Here is a 24,187-nt window from a genome sequence, read left to right as displayed (position 1 = left end):
TCCTCTCCCACCTTCTAGTCCCTGGGGTTTCTTATGCTGTTGAGTCCTTTGCTGTCAACTCAGGGGAAGATGCAAACCTAAATCTGGGTGTTACATCCCCTGGTCCAGGACTGGGGAAACGGGAAAACTCTCTACTTTGCCAGACTCTAAATGTATCAGTTGACTCGTTTTTATCAGACTTTAAAAGATTCAGAATTCCAAGGATCCAAACATTAGCCACGAGAATTTTCAACCAAGTCCTTTTTATTTATTACACTAGAAATCATGTTATTGACTAAATCACCAGGACTTTTCAGCACAAAGTTTAACATCTCAGTGACTACCAAGGCCTGGGCTCTGGGGCTAGCTCTGCCTCTCCCAGTCCTTAAAGGGGTTTAGAGGGAGAGACTTCATTAACAGAGACCAAGTCAGTGGTTGCAGGGCCTCCTTTCCCAGTCACTGGACAAGGTGCTCAATTCTTGTCCGGAGCAGGAAAAAGACAGTAAGTATTTCAGAAAAGTCTAATAAAGAATCTGACGCTGCATTATAAGATCTTTCTCAACAATTTAAATTTATCAACCCTATTAATCCAGATTCATTTGCTTCGGAGTTTTTCCCCCCTGGCGTTTCCCTCAAACTGGAATAACCTCATTTTGCTCTTGGAAAGAGGAAACTGGTTTTTCTGCTCGTCTTCCAAGCAGAAATTGAACAAACCTCCCCACCGAAGTCCAAAATGTTACTTTTGGCCTTGGAATGTGCAGTTTGTGATGGGCTGATTGAAATCACCTAGAAAGGGCAACTGTGGAACTGGTATGTGGGCAGCCGCCTTTGGAAATTTGTTCCTAAAATCAACTCTTGAGACTCATCTGGGATTGTGTGCAAAGGCTCCAAGGTCCAAACGGCTTCTGCTACTCCATCTCACAAGCTAGGCTCAGCAGAGGCACTGGAATTGTCGTGGGCAAGAGCCGCAGCAGTGGTCCCACGAGGTAGGACCTCAATGACTCGAGGCTTGTCAATGATCCGGGCCGTCCGGTTTCCCTTTTCCACAATTCCGACGATCCATGCTTGGTGACCCTCCCCATACTTGGAAGATTTGATTTCGGAACAAAAGCGAGCAGCCTGTTCCCTCGGCAGGCAAATCAGCAATCCCCCAGAAGTTTCTGCTGAGGTTCCTTGAAGGAGCCCAAAGCGCCCACTGGCCTTGCTGATGGCAGCCATCTTGGCAATGATTGGCAGATTATGAATGACAAAAGAAACCTCATTTCTCTGTTGTCTTGCAAGGTTCTGAGAGTGTCCCAGAATACCAAAGCCCGTGATATCCGTGGCAGCATGGGCATTAAATGTGTGCATTAACCCGGCAGCAGTTCTGTTTAGGGTAGCCATGTTGAACATGGCTTCCTGATAGGCCAGCTCTACCTCTTCTTTGGAGACCACCATCTTTATCTTATTCCATCTTTCAGGATTGTCCAGCCATTGGTGGGCATTGACAGCAACTTGGGTGCCTAAGGGTTTGGTTAACACCAGCACATCCCCAACAACTGCGCTGTCAGGCATGATGAATTCATTTGGCTGACACACCACAGTGGCAACCCCACCCACGATAATCCAAGGGTTTACCACAGTTTGTCCACCAGTCACTGCAGTCCCTCCTTCCTCCGCAGCATCCCGAAAGCCTCTGATCATGAGCGGGGTTATCTTTTCACGTTCCTCCTCAGTCATATTCTGGCTGACGCTGAGTAACATCAACATGTTGTCACATTCAGTAATGCCCATGGCATAGAGGTCACTCAGCACATTGGCACAAGCTATGCGTCCCATCATGTAGGGGTCTTCCACCAAAGGGTAAAAGAAGTCCGTGGTTTGCACCAGTGACAGGCCTCCGTGCCTCAGGGGTATGACGCAGGAGTCCATGCCAATGCCCAGGGTTGGAAAACTTGGGCTGCATTCCGCCATGACCCGCAGGCCGGCCTCCTGGGCCGCCTCTTCCTGGCCTCCGACCAGTCCCCGGCCCAGCGGGGCCCGCACGTCCGGCCGCGTCAGTCCCGCCAGGAGTTTGAGCAGCGTCTCCTGGGGGACCTTGCAGCCTCAGCCCTTCATGCCGGAGAAGCCGGTCAGCCGCCAGCTCGGGCTGAGGCCCAACGCCTGGGGATCGAAGGCGCGGTAGCTCGAGAAGCCGCGGCCCCAAGACGAGGCTCCCGCGGAGCCTGCCGCGGCCGCCGCCGCCGCCGCCACGGCCTCCCCGCCGGCACCCGTCGCTGAGGTTTCTGCCATTGCGCCTGCCGGGCAGGGAGGGAGAAGAGGAGACGTCCCTTTATTTTCTACTCCACTTGGGACGGAGTACAGTCAGATATTACCGCAGAGACTGTAGCCCGCGCGCTTCGCGCGGAGGAACTCAAGGCACGCCCCGCCGTCCTGGCCTTCCAGCGTGAGCAACCGACAGCCACTCCTAGCGATTCCCTGGTGATTGACAGCCGTTTCATCCAATAACGGCTTTGCCACGGAGGGGCGGGTTTCCTTTGGTCTAAAAGACTTAACGTGTCACAAAATCACCCACCGACTTGCGAAATTTGGTCTCCCGTAGATTACAGAGCAAGTGCTTTGGTTTGCTCCAGGTGTTGTGAGTTGATGGCCCTTTGAGGGGTGGAGGTGGCTGACGAAGCTCGGCTCCCCTAGAGGCTGTTTACCAAGTACTGCCTTTTGTAAGACGAGGGAAGATGGATAAGCTTGCCAAACCTCTAGCCGGCCAGAGTTGTCCAAAGGTCACTTGACAGCGCGCATGATCAATTGGGGTAAGAAAATAGCCAGTGGAAAAAATCGGAAAGAGCAATAAGAAATTAGATAAGCAAACTGCAACATCAAAATAATGAAATGTTTAAAAGGGCTTTAATGAATTTTAGGACCCTGGACACCTTCATAAATTCTGGTGCTGTTCCCAGCATTAAGTATGTAAGTTACTTTCCCTCTCCTGGCATCAGCTTACTCATTGGGGCAACAAAGTAGCTTACCTAGGTGTCTTCTGTTCTGAAGTTTCCGTATCTCTTTAAGTTAATATATATATATATATATATATATATATGAACATAGATATATCCATGAAGGATATAATCTATTAAAATTATAAGGACATTTTGCCCTTAATGGTTCATGTTGCTCAGTGGATTGAGTGCCAGCCTGCAAATCCAAAGGTCAGGGCACATGCCAGGGTTGTGGCCCAGGTCCCCTTTTGGTGCTGTGGCGAAGGCAACCAATCAATGTATTTCTTGCTAATTCATGTTTCTCACCCTCTTTCTCCCTTCCCTTCTAAAATATATATATAAATAAAATCTTAGTAAATGTTACAACGGTATTTAATACATTTGATGCAGCGGTTCCAATTCTAGGACTTTATCCTACAGATGTGAGTGGAAAGTGATATATTAGTTATTACTTTGCTGTTTGTAATAACGACATACTGGAGACAACTTAAATGTTTATCCATTAGGATTAAAACATTATGATACATTGATATAACACGCTAACAAGCAATTGTAAAACAGAATCAGAAAACATTGATGGAGTTATATTGATAACAGTTACAGTTCTAATAGGCACAGTTCTAAAAGCTTTACATATATTAACTAATTTAATTCTCTAAAACCTTTTGAGTTAGGATTCTTTCCATTCCTTACAAATAAGGTATATAAGACACTGAGTGATAAAATCATCTATTGAAGGTTACAGACAGTTTATTGTGAAGCAGTATATTCATTATGTATCCAGTCTGTCCCAGAGACCACCAGGTTATACTGCCTATGGTGTGTGTTAAAAGAAATAAGCAAGCTTCAGAACAGTATGTATACAATGATACTATTTGTTGTAAAAGTGGAACTATATGCTTTAGTCTATTTCTGGAAGGGTAATCACCAGAACCTGGTAATATTGATTGCCTCTGGAAACAGAATGAGGTGGTTAGGGGATGAGAGATTTTTAATTGTATTGCCTTTTGGTTCCTTTAACATCTGGAACTTGAATAAGAACATTTAAAAACATTCGAAGATGTTACACACCTTTTTTAAAAAGGAACTGCTTAAAGGAGTATAAATTGGTGCAGCCATCTTGGAAAAGAGTTTGGCTTTAACTGATAAAGCTGTGCATTCCACCCATGAGTGTAATGCCTCAGCAATTCGACTTATAGGACATACCCTAGAGGACAGCTGGCACAGGTGTGTACAGGTACAGGTACCTGTGGCACAGGTACAAGAATGTAAGAGCACTGGAGATGGATTGCACAACAATGGGAATGTTCTTAACACTACTGAGCTGTATAGTTAAAAATGGTTAAGATGGTAAATTTCATGTCATCTGCATTTTTTCAGACTTTTTTTTGGGGGGGTGGAGAAAACCATTAATGGAATTGCCTCTCACCACCACCACCACCACAAAAAATAAAATAAAATGAAAAAGAATTTCATCTCCCATGCCCCCAGCCAGGGGCCTGACCAGTGAGTGACCCAGGCATGTGCCCTGACCAAATCCAACTGGCGACCCTTTGGTTCTCAGGTCAGCCCTCAACCCACTGAGCCACACTAGCCAGGGTACGTGCCATTTGTATTTTGACATAATTAAAAATACAGGAGGTAGTTATAGACCCTATAGTATTGGGTTGGCCAAAAAGTCCAAATAATTTTTTCATAAAATGGAAGACACATTTTTCATTTTCACCAGTAACTTTATTGACTTGGATATTTTGAGTATGTTGGCTAGCGGTATACAACACACGGTATAATGTTGCTTGTTCTCAATTAATGTCTCAATTTGATTGCTATCAACTTCAACTGATCTATCTGACCATGAAGCATTGTCCAGTGAGAAATCTCCAGCACAAAACTTCACAAACCACTTTTAACAGTGTGGTCAGTGGACATGGCCCTCACCCTCCCATGGCTGAGGGTGGACCAGATGGCCACTGGCCAGAAGGAATGTGTATTGTTTGGGGAATGGATTGTAACTCCCTCCTTAATCTCCTTTTGGGAGCAGCTTTTTGTCCTGTGCCTGCTTCTTGACCTTTCACACACTGAGGTAATGTAGTTTAGAGTCACGCATAGGACATGTGCCTCCTTTGTCTGGGACCCCTTACAGCGATCTTCAGACTAGAGGAGATGAGGTCTCTCCTGACCTGCTGCCGTTGGTGCACCTCCCTGTGATGTGAGTAATAAACAGCATGTCCACAGCAGTCCACCAGATGGGTTTTTTCCAGAATATCATGAACACTGAAGCAGCTCCCAGGTTTGGGTTTGGAGCTCCTGTGCTACAGACATGTTCCATCAGTCACAGCACCTTCTCCATACACCGCACCCATCTTTTATTGTGTTTCAGTCACATTTTTACCTTTCTTGAAATAATAAAGCGTAATATGCTGAAAATGTTGCATATTTTCTTCCATCTTCAATATTAAAATGGCTACACAAAAATTCACCAGTTTTAATGATTTTTTTTAATGCATACTGATATGACAGCTGTCACAATACAATCTAACAAAATTGTTTCAAATGAAGTTAAAGACAACTAAGTGTGACTAGAGCCATCTTACGAAAAAAATCAAACAAAGTTTTTGGCCAACCCAATACATCATCACCCTTGGCTTTTATTAGTGCACAACACAGTATTAAAGCATGGAGTGAATTGGAAGAACTTGAACTTTAGAATTAGACTGAGTTGCAATCATGGCTTGGGTGAGTTGACCTAGGGTAAATTATCTAATCTCCAGAAACAGGAGTTTCTTTTGCCTATAAAAGAGTCCTGTCACCTAAAGATAATACATACCAGATAGGCATGTTATGAAAATTCAATTAAAAAAATGCATGTAAAGCACCTAACATAGTTCTTGGCTGATGGTAAACTCAAGTTAAATGGTAGAACCTATTATCACTCAGTACTGTTAAGGTGGGTATAGGTAGGAACTGGAATTTAAATTCATAAAACTTAAAACATCTTGGAAAAATTTATTTATTTTAATTGTTCAAGTACAGTTTTCTGCCTTTTACCCCCATCCCAGACCTCCCCCCGCCAGCCCTCCCTCCCTCCCTCTTGTTCCCACCCACCTCGTTATTGTCCATGTGTCCTTAATACTTGTTCCTGCAAACCCTTCACCCTTCTCCCCTGAAATTCCCTCCCCTCTTCCCTCTGGCTACTGTCCGCCCATTCTCAATTTCAGTGTCTTTGGTTATATTTTGCTTGTTTGTTTATTTTGTTGATTAGATTCCTGTTAAAGGTGAGATCATATGGTATTTGTCTTTCACCGCCTGGCTTATTTTGCTTAGCATGACGCTTTCTAGTTCCATCCATGCTGTTCCAAAGGGTAGGAATTTTTATAACAATAAATTCATTTGTCTTCCTTAAAAGAAAGAATATTACAGGGATACATAAATAAACTATTTGTGAAAATGAATTAAAGCTCTAAGAATCAATATGGATAATATAAAAATGTTGGTAGTAAGAAGCAAGTTACAGAATAATACATAAACTAAGATTCCATTTACATAAAGTTCAACACAAGTAAGGGAGAAATGTGGCCAACTGCTCGGGTATAGGTACAAAGGCCCCGAAAATGATGCTCTGTCTACGAGGAAACCTTTTGCATTTGTCAAGAAACAGGTCACTTGGTTGCACATAGCTAAGAGAAGGCAAAGGGGATACCTCTTTATCCCCTGGAAAGGGCAATTACATTTATCAGTGACCCATGTATCATTAGTGGCAAAACTTGAATTCCTAGTTTTTTCCAAGGAGGGCACCAATAGGCAGGAAGGGATGAGAGGAACTGGTATGACTGGCCAGGGGAAAAAAAGAATAGGGCAGTTCACCCACCTAGAAATAAAGTACAAGACTTCTTTGCAACTTCTCTGGTTGGGCATCTCAGCTAATCTGCCTGTGGGAATGGTACCTGGACAGATGCTCTCTGGCGAGATCTTGACCTTTGGCCAGGCTTCCCCTGGAACCAATAAAGGCTTGTTATGGTGTGGTCCCTACTGGTCCTTCACCCCCTGCCAAGTTGTTATACACACTCAAAACCGTAAGTTTTGCATTCAGGCCTGGGATTCTTTGAGGCTTTGGCACAAACATCCCGGGCCTAAATGGAGACCCTTTGGGGCCTTGGAACATCCTCTCTGCTGGTTTGTTCTCCTTGTCTCCCCTCCTTACCATATTGGCCTTGAAGTGGGCCTGCGGTGAACTTTGCAAAATTACATCTGACTATGTCACTCCCCCAATTAAAAACCCTGCCATATCTTCACCTGTTTTAAAAGATTTTATTTATTTAGCCCTGGCTGGTGTGGCTCAGTGGATTGGGCACAGGTTGTGAACCAAAGGGTCACTGGTTTGATTCCCAATCAGGGCACATGCCTGGGTTGTGGCCAGGTCCCCAGTGGGGGGGCACATGAGAGGCAACCACACATTGATGTTTCTCTCCATCTCTTTCTCCCTCCCTTCTCCTCTCTCTAAAAATAAATAAGTAATATTAAAAATATTTATTTATTTTTAGAGAGAGGAAAAGGGCTGGGAGAAAGAGAGAAAAACATTCATGTGTGAGGCATGCGCCCTGACTGGGAATCCATCAGGTGACTTTTTGACCCTCTAGCTTGCAGGCCAATGCTCAGACTACCGAGCCACACTAGCCTATGCCAGTTTCTGTAAAATGAAAACTCCTTAGTTGGCATTCAAACCCTTTGCCTAGTGTGGTTTCAGCCTTGTGCCTCTGAAATGCTGGTTTCTTTAAGTGAATGCTCCCTCCCACACACACTATTTGATTAACCTCTCCAGTCAAAACACCTGGAGCATTACCGCCTCCCAGAAGCCTTCCCTGAATCTCATCCTGGTTTGGAATCCCCTTCATCTGAGCACTTAACCATCAAGAGTTCCTTGAGGATACTTAGTCACTCAACAGCATTACCCAGTGAGTGCTGGTTACTGGAGGTAGAAGGATGAGTAAGACAAAGTCTGTCCTCAGTTTCTACGCAGAAGAGTGACACTGAAGAAGTCATTTCAAGTGTGGTAAGGACTATGCAGGAGGCATAGATGCAGGAGAGAATCCTACATGATCCAAAGGCCTCTCCAAAGAAGCGGTAAAGAGTGACTTGGAATAAGCAAGAAAGGAGGAGGGGGATGGGATGGGAGGCGGAGTGTTCTAAGTAGAATGAAGAGTATGCACCAAGGCCCTGGGGATTCAAGAACTGAAGTTCTAGTGAGGCTGAAGGCAAATAGTGAAGTGCACAGTAATGAGTAAGACAGCTTTTTCCTAATTCAACTTCAACTTCCCAGTCCTGAAAGGGGCCTGGCACACAACAGGTCTCATTAAACACAGGATCCTGCAAAAATAACACCCCCTTTTCATGAGCTGGTATTCTACACCAAATCTTTTATTACAAAGTCATAAGCATGTAGTTCTGTACCATAACAATATCACCCTGAAGCACACAATATGATGTTATAGGCAAACTATTCAAATTGCTGTCCATCTCGTGAGACATTCATGTGCCCCACCATCCACAGTCAGTGGAATTACTTCTGCTGGGCTATGGAAATTACATTCCATACTTTAGTGAAATGTCCTTGGACTGTGCTGTGCCTCTACAAAACTTCATAACCTCACAAGCTGCTATGTCCTCATCAATCTGGCAAACTCCCACAGCACGTTTATCTTCTCAGTGAGGGCTGTACCAAATATCTACTCCCTTCAGGGGAGTTACTCAGTTTCCCCACTAGTCTGTCAGAACACCTGTGGTTTCCTTTGCATGTATATATAAAACTTATGTATATATACCCATATGTATTTTTATCACAATCTCCTTTACTAGATTAAGATTATCAAAAACAGGAACTATCTCTAATTCTAGGTAGATATTTGTACATGTTTGTAAAACAAATGCATGGAGTCATTGTCCTCCTTTTCAAAAAGTCTGCTTCCAAGTCCTTCCACAGTGGAATACTCTTCCTGCTCTCAGCTGGGTGTCCTCACTCACTCTAATCAGGCCAAGCAAGCCTTGCCTTTTGTTAGAGGTGGGGTTCCAGCCAGAACTTGGTCCCCACCTACCTCTCTTCCACCTCACACACTACATCCCCCCCCCCCCAACAAGCCTTCTTTCTTTTTCTCAAATATGCCAAGCTTCTTCTTACCTTAAGGCCTCTGTAGTTCTGTTTAGAACTACACACGTCCTCTGGAGTTACAAGTGGCTAATGTTTTCTCATCATTGAAAGCATCTCAATTATCATTTCCTCAGAGATGCAGCCCCTGCCCACATTAAAGAAGCCCCCAATCAAACCACTCCCTAGTAGTGCATCATCTTGCTCTATTTCCTTCTTGCACCTATCAGTATCTGAAATTATCTTTATTTTTTACATTTTTGGATGTTTTTCATCCTCACCCGAGGACATGTTTATTGATTTTAAAGCGAAAGGAAGGGAGAGAAACATCAGTGGAAACATCGATGGGCTGCCTCCCATTCCCAGCCTGACTGGGGACCAAACCTGCCGCAACAGCAACCTTTTCAGTGTGGGGGCCATGCTCTACCACACTGAGCCATATGGCCAGGGCTACAGTCGACATTTTTTATACCCTTAGAATGGCCATAATAGTCAAGGTTTTTGTCTGTTTTATTCATTACTGCATCTCCAGTACCTAGAATGGGGCCAGGCACTTAGTAGGGCTCAATAAATACTTGATGAAAGAATGAACGCAATCAAAGTGGCTTTGGGGATCCTGAGTGTTGAGTATCCTGGCACTGGCCACCTCTCGCCAGCTCTGGGGAAGAACACAAGTTTGTCCACATTTAATCCCAACATTCAAATTATGTCCCAGATCTGAGGATTGAGGCTTGGATTTGAGTCCCAGCTCTGCTACCAAAATCCCACAGGTAACCTCATTTGTGAGAGAGAGCTTAATGCAATAGAGAGAACGCCAGCCTTGGAGTCTGTTACAGCTATATGACTTAGAACAAATGACTTAAAGTCTGTCTCCAAGCTTTAGTTTCCTCAATTGTCAAAGGGAGATACTATTACTGATCCCCACAGAGGAGTTGTAGAGGCAAGGTAGGGATTTTAAGCATTTACTGAATGTTATTTCTCTTTTCTTTCATCATGTGATTCTTAGCTATCCCATTCATAAAATGGGAGAATTAGATTTTTTTCCCAAGGGAAATGGGAAATACAGTTTTTACATGAAATATCCCAATTTTGGAATGTTGGAAATAAAAACGTGTAAAGCATCTTTTTTTTTTAAGCTGTTTTTTAAATGTAAAAACATCCTGAGGGTCAAATAAGATACTTCCGTGGTCTGGATTTGGACTGTGAGCTACCGATTTTCCACTCAGGCTACTGGATTGTCAGGGATGCTATATAATTTAGGCAAATTAGTTAATTCCCAGAACTTCAATTAGTCCATCTGTAAAATGGAGCCGCCTTTGTGCAGATCATAAGAGATCGCCAAACTCAGATACAGACAACAGATTGGAAGGGGCGGGAGGAGTATGAGGATGAACGTGGTCGTATATAGGGTCCGGGAAGGCAACTAGCCTTTGGGTAGTGATATTTTACCCCAATACATTTAAAATGAAACAGATGTGAATGCCGAACGCTTTGCCTAACACTGGCAAATAGGCCCACAACAAGACGTGACGGCGGTAGCTTTTTGTGGCTGTTGATTTGGTAAGTATATATTCAAAGATCAAGATATTCATGAGACAAGGAAACCGAAGAAGCGACGCGCAAAAAGGAGAAAAGATGGCAAAGAAGGAAGAAGAGGAAAGGGAAGAAGTGAGGAGGAGGCAACAGGGCTCGTCCTCCAGCGGGGCACACCCAGAGGCCTAGGCCAGGGCTGGAGTACACGTGGCCTAGTTTGGGCGGAGCCGATGTGCCTGGCTGCAGCTGAGACACTCGAGCCGGCCACGAGAGACGCAATCCTTGAAGGTGGGTTCCAAGCGGACTGCGAGGACCTTGAAAGTTGGGGTTGTACAGCCGGGGGCGTGGGGGGGGTCCTATGAATAAGGACAGAGCGGAACACGCAGGTCTGAGCTTTCCACCCTCCAGGGACAGTGTGGCAGGGACTCCTGGGTCCTCTGGATCCCTCCTCTAGGGGCGGGATTAGGTTTTCTGACCAATGACCGGCCGCCCCTAGGCCCTGACCCGCCCCCGGAACCGCCGTTCTACCGAGTGGCCAACCATTGGGACTGTGGCTTTGGGCTGCGCGAGCACGGAACCCCTAGCTGGTGAGTACGCGCTCTTCAGGCTCTCCGCCCTGATCCCGCCTTCAGCGGGTACCCGCAGCTCTCGGCCGTCAGGGAGTGACTCAGCGCAGGGAGGTTGGCGGTTCCTTGGGATTGGAGATTCGAACTGCTCAGGTTCCAAAATACAGAGATGAGTGGGGTGAACGAGTGTCTTCAGAGCTGGTCCCTGGGAAGTGCTTGTGCCTAGGGTCGAGCTGGGGTGGAAGGGGGAGAGGACCAGACCCAGAGAAGAGGATCGAGCTAGAGAAGTCAGGGCTACTACACCACTTTGCCTGGGCCAGGGCTATGGTGGGAGGCGGGTCCTGAGCTTCTGACTCAGCTGCCCTCCCCAGGACACCAAGATGCCTGGCGAACCACAGACGGTGGAGGAGAAGGAAGAGATGCAAGAGGAGATGGTGCTGCTGGTGAAGGGTGAGGAGGATGAGGGTGAGGAGAAGTATGAGGTGGTGAAACTCAAGATCCCCGTGGACAGCAAGGAGGTATGTGTCCCACACTCTGGGGCCCCGTTTCCCCTAACCTGGTTCGGTTCCAGTCTCCATGCTACAGAAGCCGGGTCCTGTCCCTACTTCTCCATGAATCTCAGGTTTAGGATCTGAGGGTTGATAACCCATCCTTGTGCCCCCACTTCCCATGCTGACGTCAAACATGTCACACCTACTGTGCCAAACTCTGTGCTGGGTGATGGAGAGTAAATGTTATCCTTCGTTCCCCGTGGAGCCTGAAGTGTGTAGTAGGGTAGACTGCTAAGTAACCATGCAGCTACAGTTTTGTGTGATGAGTGCAGGCACCAGGATGGAACCCCAGAGCTGGGAACTTATTGCTGACTGGGTGGGGGGATGGGCCAGGTTAGGCAAAGGTAACCTCTGACTCTTGGTACAGTGTCATTTACTATTCTCCACTGCTTTTTGAAAATAATCTTTCCCATGTTTTTTAAAATTGTATTTTATTGTTTATGCTATTACAGTTTACAGTTCCAATTTTCCACCCTTTGCTCCCCTCCCCCCAGGTTCTCCCCTCCCCCCACTGCACTCCCTCTGGCAGTCCATGTCCATGGGTCATGCACATATGTTTTTTGGCTACACTATTTCCTATGCTGTACTTATGTCCCCATGATATTCTGGAACTAGCAATTTGTATTTTTTTTAACAATTTTTATTTTTTAAAGATTTTTAAATTAATTTTTAGAGAGAGGGAGAGAAACACCAATGTGTGGTTGTCTCTCATGTGCCCCCTGCTGGGGACCTGGCCAGCAACCCAGACATGTGCCCTGAGAGGGAATCAAACCAGTAACCCTTTGGTTTGCAGGCCAGTGCTCAATCCACTGAGCTACATCAGCCAGGGAAATACAATAATTTTTATTTTTAGTATTTTAAAGAATTTTTTTTTTATATTTTATTTATTTATTTTAGAGGGAGGGGAGGGAGCAAGGGAGACAAACATTGATGTGCCAGAGAAACATCCATTGTTTGCTTCTGGCATGTTCCCAACTAGGAACCTGGACCACAGCCCAGTCATGTGCCGTGACTGGGAATCAAACCCTTGACCTTTCAGTTCCCAGGCTGGCACTGAATCCACAGAGCCATACCAGCCAGGACGCAATTTGTACTTCTTAATTTCTTCGTTTTGTCGCCCATCTCCCTGACCCACTCCCATCTAGCAACCATCAGAACATTTTCTGTATCTATGATTGTTTCTGTTCTACTTGTTTGTTTTTGAGGCTCAATTGTTGATAAATGTGTATTTATTGCCATTTTATCGTTCATATTTTTGATCTTCTTGAAGAAGACCCTTTAACATTTCATGTGATACTGGTTTGGTGATGATGAACTCCTTTGGCTATTTCTTGTCTGGGAAGCTCTTTATCTGCCCTTTGATTCTAAATGGTAGCTTTGCTGGGTAGAGTAATCTTGGTTGTAGGTCCTTGCTTTTCATGACTTTGAATATTTCTTGCCAATGCCTTCTAGTTTGCAAGGTTTCTTTTTTTCTTTATTTAAAGATTTTATTTATTTATTTTTAGAGAGAGGGGAAAGGAGAGAGTAAGAGAGGGAGAAAATTTTTGGTGTGTGAAACAGTGGTTGCCTCTTGCACCTTCCCCAACTGGGCAACAGGCCTGCAACCTAGGCATGTGCCTTGACCAGACATCAAACTGGTGACCTTTCACTTTGCAGGATAAAGCTCAACCAACTGAGCCGTGCTGGTCAGGGCAACCTGTAAAGTTTCTTTTGAGAAATTTGCTGGCAGCCTTATGGGAGCTCCCTTGTGGGTAACTAACTGCTTTTTTCTTACTGCTTTTAGGATTCTCTCTTTGTATTTAGCCTTTGGCATTTTAATTATGATGTGTCTTGGGGTGGGCCTCTTTGGGTTAATCTTGTTTGAGATTGTCTGTGCTTCCTGGACTTGTATGTGTTTTCTTCACCAAGTTAGGAAGTTTTCTGTCATCATTTTTTCAAATATATTTCCAATTTCTCATTCTTTCTCTTCTTCCAGCATGCCCATGATGCAAATGTCGGTATGCTTAAAGTTGTCCCAGAGGCTTGTTATAGTATCTTCATTTTTTTGGATTCTTTTTTTGGAGTCTGTTCTGATTGGTAGTTTTTTGCTTCCTTATAACCCAAATCACTGATTTTCTTCTTAGCTTCATCCACTCTACTGTTGATTGTTGGTAAATTGTTCTTTATTTCAATTAGTGTATCCTTCATTTCTGACTGGATCTTTTTTTATGTTGTTGAGGTTCTCACTAAGTTCATTCAGCATCCTCATAATCAGTGTTTTGATCTCTGCATCTAGTGGATTGCTCGTCTCCGTCTTCTTTCATCTGGACCATGTTTTTTGTCTCCTCATTTTGGCAGCCTCCCTGTGTTTGTTTCTGTGTATTAGGTAGAGTTGTTTAATAGAGTAGCCTAATGTAGTAGGTGTCCTGTAGGGTTCAGTGGCTCAGCTTCTCCTATTGTCCAAGCTGGGTACTCAAGGCGTGCTCCCTGGGTGGGCTGTGTACACCCTCCTCTTGTAGTTGATCCTTGATTGCTATTGGTACGTCCAGGGACAGCCATCACCTGTGTTCTCTCTGGGGTCACACACCATAAGCTACAAAGTGATCTGCAGATGGAAGCTACTTGTGCTGGGCTTGGGGATGCCCATACAAGACCAAGCTGTGAACCAAGCCTGACTGCTGCTAGTGCTGGCACCGGGACGATTTAGCAAGATATACAGGGCTCCCAAAGCTAGATGTTGCTTGAGAGAATTTAGGATAATCTGAAGCCTGGTGCAAGAGAAGCCGTTTGTGAAAAGCCACTGTACAGCTTAGGTGGGCCCAAAATTGGGTGGGTACAGGCTACAGGGAATCACCAGGGTGGGGCAAACAGTGTGAACCAGATTGACTGATGTCAGATATAGCCCCCACCTGCAGGCTCTGTGGGGGTGCTGAACAATTCAGTTTTTCCCCCATGTGTCTGATGCCTTTCAACCTACTGTTGCTCGGTGGAGCTCAGATGAAGTGAGCTCAAGTAACTCTTTATGCAGGCCCTTTAAGAGGAATTGTCTGGGACTCCAAAAGTTTCTGTTTTCCACACCTCAATCCCTGCTGGTTTTTACAGCCAGGAGATATGGAGATTTCTTTCCCTGAGTGGAATCCTGGGTTGGGTGTCCTGGTGTGCGGTTGGGACTCCTCCCTCCTGAGAAATTCCTCCTGATTTTTATCTCCTACATGTGGGTGCGGGACCAGCCCCTCCCTTGTCTCTGCTCCTCCTACCAGTCTTGATGTGGTTTCTTTGATTCTGTATTTGGAGAACTTCCATTCAGGTCGATTTCTGATGGTTCTGGATGATGGTTATTTTATAGGTTAGTTGTAATTTTGTTGTGTTTGGGCGAGGAGGCGAACCATGTTTACCTGCACCACCATCTTGACTAGAAGTCTCCTCCAGACACTGTTTTAAGCACCTCAATTCTATAATGTAGGTAGTATTTGTTCCATTACACAGGTGAGGAGACTGAAGCCCAGGAAACCAGACAGTTGGGTGGCTGGCTCCAGCTCTCAAAATTAGTAAAGAGATGGCTTATGTGAGACCAGCGAGAGTGAGGGGTGAAGTGAGTGACTACTTCAGGCTAAAGAAATGGGCCTTTAAGTGGCTCAGCAAGCATGAGGAGGCACTGGGAGAAGTGAATGCAAGTGGCTCAGCCATGCTGTAGCATGGATGAGGTTAGGGTATTTGGCAGGTCAGGTAGGGTATTTGGGTTTTAGCCTAAGGGTGATGGAGTTTTTTAAAAAATTGAAAGAGAGGAGTTTTAATATCAGAATATTAGTTAGATTTCCCCATTCAAGACCTGAACTCTCACCAATTCCAAGAACCCTACAGAACTCCCAGCCTCAGCCAGCCCAACACTACTTATAGCTGGAGAACTCTGGCTGAACCAGGTTTCTGGGGGAGCAGGCTTAGATTTCTTCCTGCACAGCAGCCAGTTTCCAGGGAACAAAAGTTCTGCTGCCCCCTAACGGGTGTGGGTATTTATTCATCTAAAAATGAATAAATAAAATCTTAAAAAAAAAGGACACTCCAGAACTTAAGGTGGACTTCCATCTCCATCACTTACGAGTTATATGACTTGGGCAAGTCTGTTACCTCTACATGCCTCACTTTCTTCATTTGTAAAAGCAAAACCGTAACAGCTCATACTTCTTCAGTTTCTGAGGATTAAATGGGTTAATACATGTAAAGAGTTAGAACTGGGTATGACACATGATCAACACTGTAAATATTTGCTGCTATTATCCATTCTCACTAAAGTTGAGGACTTGGGTCTAGGTCATCCTTCAGTAAATTTTTCAGCTACTTTTTTTTTTTTTTAGATTTTCCTTCTTTCTTTAGAGATGGGGGTAGGGAGTGAGAAAGAGAGGGATAGAAACATCATTGTATGGTTGTCTCTCACATGCCCCTCACTGGGGACCTGGCCCGCAACTCAGGCATGTGCCCTGTCTGGGAATTGAACCAATGACCCTTTGGTATGCAGTCCGTGCTCAATCCACTGAGCTACACCAGCCAGGGCTCAACTCCTTTTTACCAAAGGCCTTTTAGGCTGAATCCTGGGGCTGGGGGTGAAAGGGGAAACCAACACAGAGGCCCAGACAGGATCGAGGGCAACCAACTCAAGGCACTGGGGCAGGCTTTACAGAGAAAGCTTAGTGCAGATTCCTCAAACAGAGGCAGAAGGAGGGGCATCCCGGGAGGAGGGAGCAACTAAAGCAAAGGCTCAGAGGAGATGGGGCCCGAGAGTTAAAGGCATTGAAAGCCAGCATAGGAACTAACACGTTGTGTGAGATTGTGGCGTGTTATCCGAAGCCTCAAATCAGAAGAAAGACTTAGATTTTCTGTTTAGAAGATGTATTGTCTGTTGTGGGAAGAACAGGTCATAAAAGGCTGGTAGGCTGCTCTAAGGTAGTGACAGCAGTGGAGGCAAGACAGAAAGCAGGGGATATTTGGGCACCTTGACTGGACTGGCTGGAGCTAAGGATGGGAAGGTGGAGGGTCATGCGCTGTAAGTGGGGACACACTGTACATGGTACAGGGAGCAGTTAAAAGCATTGGTTCAAATTCTGACTACACCGTTGATCAGCTTTGCCTGTGCTTTCTCGTCTGTAAAATGAGATGATGAAAGTCAGATGTTTGAAAGCCAGTCTAAGTATCATCTGGGTGACTGTATTTGGAGGAAGAGGGTGGAAATGAGCAATGCTCACACACACCCCATAAACATTTAGCACTGCACTGTGCCCACAAGATAACTCAACTCGTGGTGTGGTCTCCCTGAATCCCAAAACATATGTGCATGACCCATGGACATGGACTGCCAGAGGGAGTGAGGTGGGGGGAGGGGAGAACCTGGGGGGAGGGGAGCAAAGGGTGGGAAATTGGAACTGTAAACTGAATCCCAGTTTCTATGAAAATGGCGATCTTGAAAGCCTCTTCCAGTGCTGACATCCTATAACTCTTAGCTGTCACCCAGTCCTAAGGCCAGTCACTGTCCGGGACAGGCCTTAATTGTGGTCCACGCAGGGGCTGAAGCATTCTCTCACTGTCTGTCAAAAGCCAGTCTCTTTAATGAATACAGAGATTTCCTTAAAGGGCTCTCTGCACATCCAATCCTCTCTTTCTGTCCCCACTCTCCCTCTCCTTAAACCTGTGGTTTTCTGTTCCCCTCAGGATAAAGTCCTGGCTCCTAAGCCTGGCATTCAAAATCTACACCATGGGACTCATGTACTGGCTTCATCACCCAACCCCCTTCCCTTGCCCCAGCTTCAAACGGCTGGAGAACTGTGGCTGAGCAGGGTTTCTGGGCCCAGGCTCAGACTTCGCACATGAGGTCTTTCAGCCTGTAAACCCCTCTTCACCTTTCCACCTGCTTCCTCCAGGAGTTTCTCCGCTCTCTTCTAGATAGTATCTTACTGTTAACATGCTTAGAAATCACCTGGGAATCTCGTCAGAGTGAAGATTTTGACTCATCAGGCCTGGGGTGGGACATGAGATTCTAACAAGTGCCCAGTGATGCCAATAGGGCTGGTCTGTGGACCACACTTCCCGGAGCAAGGGGATGGAGGACAGGCGCCACGTTTTATACTTGGTGCTAAAAAGAAGCGGTGTTCTGAAAACGTCCAGCGGAGAGAGGTAAGGTGCACAGGTGACCTCTAACTTGTGAGACAGAATTGCATCATGGCTAAGAGAACAGCTGTTCTGACAGTGATGGACTTCCAGTTCAGACCCTGCTTCTGCCGTTGATTAGCTATAGGGCCGTGGGTGAGGGCTGCTTTACTTTTGAGCCTATTTCCTTATTTATAAAGTGGAGCTAATGATACCTTACCCAAAGGGTTGTGAGAGTTTAAAATGGAACATGGGTGAAAAGCACTAGCATAGTCCCTGGCACATAGACTGCTCAATAAATGGTAGTTGTAATTGTTATTTTAAAGATTTTTAGTTATTTACTTTTAGAGAAGGGAAGGGAGGAAGAAAGAGAGGGAGAGAAACATCAGTGTGTGGTTGCCTCTCACATGGCCCCCACTGGGGACCTGGCCCACAACCCAGGCCTGTGCCCTGACTGGGAATCAAACTGGTAAGCCCTGAGTTTGCAGTCCACACTCAATCCACTGAGCTACACCAGTCAGGACACACCTCAGTTTTCTCTATTATCAAAGATAACACCTGACTCAGGGTGTGACAGGAAGATATAATACAATAATGTATATAAAATAGCATTGTTGAAGCTTTACACTGTAATGTTGGGATCGCTGTTAACACCATATTTACTGTTAGAGTTGCCTTGGCTGGTCACTAATTTTCCAAACTGCCTTGTGTTCCAATGTCCGGGTTGGCTACCAAAAAGTGACTGCGTTCTTACACAGCATTTTTAAGACCTTGAATTTGTACTCACTACAACTTAAGAAAAACAAAAAGGTGTTAACTGCTCCTTAGCTGTCATTTAGCCTCTATTAACTTGTTTCCTCATCTATAAAATAATAATGTGATAACTATGGGAGAAGCTGACATTGTCTTTTCCTTCATATGTGCGGAGTATTTATTCATTCATGAAATAATGTATCTAATTGCTTGGCCCACAGAAGACAACTCAGCATCACTTTTGCAGGGATGAGCCTTCTCTTTTCTAAGGAGGGAACCGTATGCCCTCAAAATTCCTCTTCCTTCTACTGTTAATGTAAAATGTTAACATGATCAGTGTTAATAGTGTAAATACGTTTTCCCTTCACCTACCATTTACAAGACATTTTCTGATTTTATCTTCACAAGCCCAGTCTTAATGAACATGGCTTGTTTTCAGTTCAGGCCTCAGAATTGTATTTGGATTTTTACCCTTGCCTTCTTCACAGCTTAAAAATGATAGTTGCTTCCTGAGTACCTCATTCAGTCTTAAGGCTTTAAAAACCATCTCTGGGCTGATGGCTTCCCAATTAACATGTCTGGTCTAGGACTATCTCCTGAGTTGCAGATGTATCAAGAATTGCAGATGTGATCTGAAGCAGGTCTCACCTGTCAACTTGTTCTTCCCCAGCCATCCTGCTAGTTGCCAAATTCAAATCCTTGGAGTAATTCTGACTCCTTTTTCTTTATGTGTCATGTCTAATCTATTTATCAAGTGTTTTCTCAAATGGCAAAAATGTATTCAGAAGCAGACCACTTCCCACCACCTTCACTTCTCACCTGTCACCTGGACCTGAGTCACTGTATTCTCTTGCCAGACACTGCAGTCCAGTAGCCTCCTGCCTCTGCCCTCTTGTCTTCTGCAACCCCAGCAACTTGATGGAGGCTTTTGAAATGAGTCTGATCTGGTCATGTCCCTACTCAAAACCTTCTAACATCTCCTCTAATGGTTCTGCATCTCATTCATATCGCAAGGGCTTAAGCTAAGAGATCCCCTCCAGGAGTACCCCATGGGTTACTCTCCCCCCTCATGCATTCTGCCCTAGGCACTTTCTCTTGCTCTCCCTGGAACTTGCAAAACTCCTACCTCAGGGTCTGGCTGTTCCCTCTCTAGCCTGCTTTCTCACCTCCTTTACATCTTTGCTCATGTTACACCAGTAGTTTCTTAATCCTATTAAATTTGTAGCATCCCGGTAACACCAGCACTCCTTATCCATTCTTTCCAAAAGCAGGAATTAAAAAATTTAATACTGAATCCCCAGTGCCTAGAACAGAGTCTGGCACATTGTATGCCCTTAATAAGTGTTTGTTGAATTCATAAAGAATAGCCAGAATGACGCTGAACATTGTGACATGTGCATTAATGCAGTATGTAATTATCATTATTTTTTATGCTAATGTTTTTCTAAATATATTTTATTGGTTGTGCCATTAGTTGTCCTATTCCCCCTTTCATTCCCCTCCACCCTGCACACCCCCTCCCCCACCATTCCATCGCCTTTAGTTTATGTCCATGTGTCACAAGTTCTTTAGATTCTACATTTCCCATACTGTTCTTGCCCTCCCCCTGTCTATTTTCCACCTACCATCTATGCTAGTTATTCTCTGTACCTTCTCCTCCTCCCACTCTCCTGCTGCTAACCTTCCATGTGATCTTCATTTCTATGTTTCTGCTCCCGATCTAGCTGTCCTGTTAGTTTGCTTTTGTTTTAGGTGTGGTTCTTAATAACTGTGAGTTTTTTGTCCTTCCACTGTTCATATTTTTTATCTTCTTTTTCTTAGATAAGTCCCTTTAACATTTCCTGTAATAAGGGCTTGGTGATGATGAACTCCTTGAATTTGACCTTATCTGGGAAGCACTTTATCTGCCCTTCTATTCTAAATGAAAGCTTTGCTGGATAGAGCAATCTTGGTTGTAGGTCTTTGGATTTCTTGACTTGGAATACTTCTTTCCAGCCCCTTCTTGCCTGTAAGTTCTCTTTTGAGAAATCTGCTCACAGTCTGATGGGAACTCCTTTGTAGATGACTGGCCTCTTATCTCTTCCTGCTTCTAGGATTCTCTCCTTCATTTTAATCTTGCCTAATGTAATGATGATGTGCCTTGGTGTGTTCCTTCTTGGGTCCAATATCTCTGGAACTCTCTGAGCTTCCTGGAAGTCTATTTCCTTTGCCAGATTGGGGGAGTTCTCTTTTATTATTTGTTCAAATAAGTGTTCTACCTGTGGCTGTTCCTCTTCCCCTTCTGGTACCCCTATAATTTCGGATGTTGGAATGTTTAAAGATGTCCTGGAGGTTCCTAAGCCTCTCCTCATTTTTTTGTATTCTTGTTTCTTCATATTTTTCTGTTTGGTTGTTTTTTTCTTCCTTCTGATTCACTCCCTTGATTTGAGTCCCAGTTTCCTTTCCATCACTATTGCCTTCCTGTGCATTTCCCTTCATTTCACTTAGTGTAGCCTTTATTTTTCCATCTAACTTGCGACCAAGATCAACCAGTTCTGTGAGCATCCTGATCACCAGTGCTTCGAAATGTGCATCTGAAAGTTTGGCTATCTTTGGTTGCTTAGAATGATTGGTTCTGGGGCTCTGAGCTGTTCTTGAGCCATAATGTTTTGGTCTGTTCGCACCTGTTACGAATGAGGGGTGGAGTCTTAGGTGTTCACCAGGGCAGGGCCACCCAGGTCACTAGGTTGTGATGTTGTATGTGGGGACAGAGTCAGAGAGGGGCAGTGGCATTTGTTCCGCTCTCTCAGATTTCTGTCCTGTCTGCTGCTTCCCATAAGCAAATTGGGCCCTTCTGGTGCTGGTTCCCAGGTGTGTCGGGTTGTGTACCTTGCAGGACCCTGTGGGTCTCTCCAAGGAACTCTCCCAGCACCTTGACCCCAAAACTCTTTCCCATCGGTGCTTTCAGGCTCTAATTCCCGTCTTTGGGGCCCTAGCTTGAGCGGTCTGTCTCACTGCTTGCTCTTCGCTTGGTTTATCTGCGCGGGAACGTATGACTACGGCCAGCCACCTGCCCTGCGCCCTCACTGGGTCCGCCCATTGCTACCCCATGCCTGTTATTCGCCAACCGCCACCTGTGCTCCTGGGTCGGTCCACCGCTTTTTCCTGCCCAGTCCCACTCTGCGGCTGACTCCATCCCTCTTACCCGTCTGGCTGAATGGTTCACTGTTGTCGGACTTCCATACAGTTCAATTTTCTATGTTTTGGCTGCGTTTTTGTTTCTAAAACTTTGTACGTAATGTAATGCACACTGCCATCCTATGAGGCTGGCATCCTTGCTTTCCTGTTTTACATATGGCAAACAATGATTACAGCTTGTAGGTCCCTAGCTCTCAGGCCCATGGCTCAGGAGTCACATGTCCTCCCTTTCTCCCTAGGTATCAAGTCAGGCACCAGCACCATCTGCTGATCCGGGGCGACCGCACACATGTCCAGACTGTGGCCGTGCTTTTGCACGGCGCTCCACGTTAGCGAAGCATTCGCGCACGCACACGGGTGAGCGACCCTTCGCATGCACCGAGTGTGGCCGGGGATTCTCGCAGAAGTCAGCACTGACCAAACATGGCCGCACACACACTGGGGAGCGGCCTTTCACGTGCACCGAGTGTGGCCAGCGCTTCTCGCAGAAGTCGGCGCTGACCAAACACATACGCACACACACCGGCGAGCGGCCCTACAAGTGCCCCGAGTGCGACAAGCGCTTCTCGGCTGCCTCCAATCTGCAGCAGCACCGAAGGCGCCACACTGGCGAGAAGCCTTATTTATGCACTCACTGTGGTCGCCGCTTCGCGCAGAGCTCCAACTACGCACAGCACCTACGCGTGCACACGGGCGAGAAGCCCTATGCCTGCCCAGACTGTGGACGCGCCTTTGGCGGCAGTTCGTGCCTGGCGCGCCACCGACGCACACACACAGGCGAGCGGCCTTACGCATGCGCTGACTGCGGTACGCGCTTTGCGCAGAGCTCGGCGTTGGCCAAGCACCGGCGTGTGCACACTGGAGAGAAGCCGCACCGTTGTGCGGTGTGTGGCCGCCGTTTTGGGCACCGCTCCAACCTGGCGGAGCATGCCCGCACACACACTGGCGAGCGGCCCTACCCGTGTGGCGAGTGTGGCCAGCGTTTTCGCCTCAGTTCCCACTTCATCCGCCACCGTCGTGCGCACATGCGGCGCCGTCTCTACATCTGCGCTGGCTGTGGGCGAGACTTCAAGCTACCCTCTGGAGCTACAGCCAGCACTGCCTCTGAGCGCTGCCCAGAATGCGAGGGTAGCTGAGCTTATTGCTATGGGGTGTGGCTGGCTAGGGAGGGGTCAGGGACCTGTGCCCCAGGGTCTGAATTATCTTGGGCAATGACTCCAGGTCTCTGGTCTAGGAAAGGGTGTGATGGCGGGCAGGCTGGACTTGGGACACATGGTGAATCCCCTAGTGGAACTCTGGAAACCATGCCCAGTCCTCCTCAGTATAAATTTTCAGCCTGTGTAACTAAATAAAGTATTACGTCCTCACCATCTACTTATTAATGACGTAGATGGGGAGAGGACCAAAGTTGGACCTGTGGAAGGCTTCAAAGACTAAAGTCAATTGTTACAAAACCAAGTGTGGCTACAAGACCAAAAGGCATTGCTGGCACTGGGGTGTGTGTGTGGTCATCCCATAATCCCTCCCTGGGTATGTCCTTAACGTCACATCTGGAAAATTCTATGAATACACCACATTTGTGATCAAACACATGTTGTATTCCACAGCGTTTTGGTGAACGGCCAGTGAGCATTGTGCAGCTCAGTGTGTACAAGCTTAAGCTGCTCTTGAAGGCTGCCTGAGATAGGGTCAGGGAAATATATAGAGCATCTGAAACTGCACACTACTCTTGTTAGATCTTGTACAGATCCCCCAAAAGCAACGTTAGCAGATTGGCCACTAGGGATCTTAGTGGTCAGTCTCCTGAGAGGGTGAAAGAATCCAAAGCAGCAAAGAAGCCTTGAGGCATGAGACCGAAGAGATGTAGGGGACATACTAAGCTAGAATTTTGGGGAGGAGGATGAAGCTGACCTCATTTCTTAGATGTCCACAGTGTCACTGGGATGGTCCAAGATGAGTAAGACAGAAATGGCAACAACTGTTTTATACCCAGTCCTGACATACTGAAGGTGAGGTAAATGTGAAGGGGTCAGGGAGATGACTGGAAATAACAGTTTCAGATATCAGGGCTGGAGTGCATGACACCTCATTCAGAAGAGGGCAGCTAGGGAAAATCTGAACAGCCACAGGTAGAAAGATACCCAGAACAGTCACGTTTGGAAAATCGAGGAAAGTTTCACAGAAAACAGTTAGCATAGTCAGATTCCGCTTTGGTGCCTGCTGTTTGTAGGTTTGCATTAAGTGGGGAGCCGTTTCAGTGGAAGGGTAGGGATAAAAGCCAGCCTTGAATGTGTTAGGGTATCAATGGGAGAATAAGGAAGCAAAGTGGCTGGATGTAGACAACCCTTTTCAAGAGGCTTGGCTGTGAAGCCGGGGTAATTTTATTGGTTTTGTCTTGGG

General features: G+C 45.9%; 2 protein-coding genes across 4 annotated transcripts; one reads left to right on the top strand and one right to left on the bottom strand.

Annotated features, from left to right (window-relative positions):
• Positions 1–226: 226 nt before the first annotated feature.
• LOC128628333 (selenide, water dikinase 2-like) lies at positions 227–2,388 on the bottom strand. The gene has a single exon (XM_053671479.1). It carries the CDS (start codon positions 2,248–2,250, stop codon positions 898–900), a length of 1,353 nt encoding a protein of 450 aa, XP_053527454.1. The 5' UTR covers positions 2,251–2,388; the 3' UTR covers positions 227–897.
• A 70-nt stretch (positions 2,389–2,458) lies between these two features.
• On the top strand, positions 2,459–23,375 carry LOC119058974 (zinc finger protein 771-like). 3 transcript variants are annotated; one of them, XM_037158488.2, is made up of 5 exons: positions 2,459–2,768; positions 10,567–10,914; positions 11,123–11,213; positions 11,564–11,710; positions 22,027–23,375. In XM_037158488.2, the coding sequence occupies exons 4-5, from the start codon at positions 11,573–11,575 to the stop codon at positions 22,921–22,923; spliced, it is 1,035 nt and encodes a 344-aa protein (XP_037014383.1). In that variant the 5' UTR covers positions 2,459–2,768; positions 10,567–10,914; positions 11,123–11,213; positions 11,564–11,572; the 3' UTR covers positions 22,924–23,375. The 3 variants fall into 3 exon arrangements, with proteins under 3 accessions (XP_037014383.1, XP_037014389.1, XP_037014376.1); XM_037158494.2 differs by lacking the exons at positions 2,459–2,768; positions 10,567–10,914; positions 11,123–11,213 and adding an exon at positions 11,230–11,306; XM_037158481.2 differs by lacking the exons at positions 2,459–2,768; positions 10,567–10,914; positions 11,123–11,213 and adding an exon at positions 11,243–11,345.
• The last annotated feature ends 812 nt before the right edge of the window (positions 23,376–24,187 follow it).

Source organism: Artibeus jamaicensis, unplaced genomic scaffold, assembly GCF_021234435.1.
Source record: "Artibeus jamaicensis isolate MK-2021 breed Jamaican fruit bat unplaced genomic scaffold, CSHL_Jam_final contig_700, whole genome shotgun sequence".
Classification (NCBI taxonomy): Eukaryota; Metazoa; Chordata; class Mammalia; order Chiroptera; family Phyllostomidae; genus Artibeus; species Artibeus jamaicensis.
Note: the sequence above shows the minus strand (reverse complement) of the source record. Positions and strands in the feature narration are given on the sequence as shown.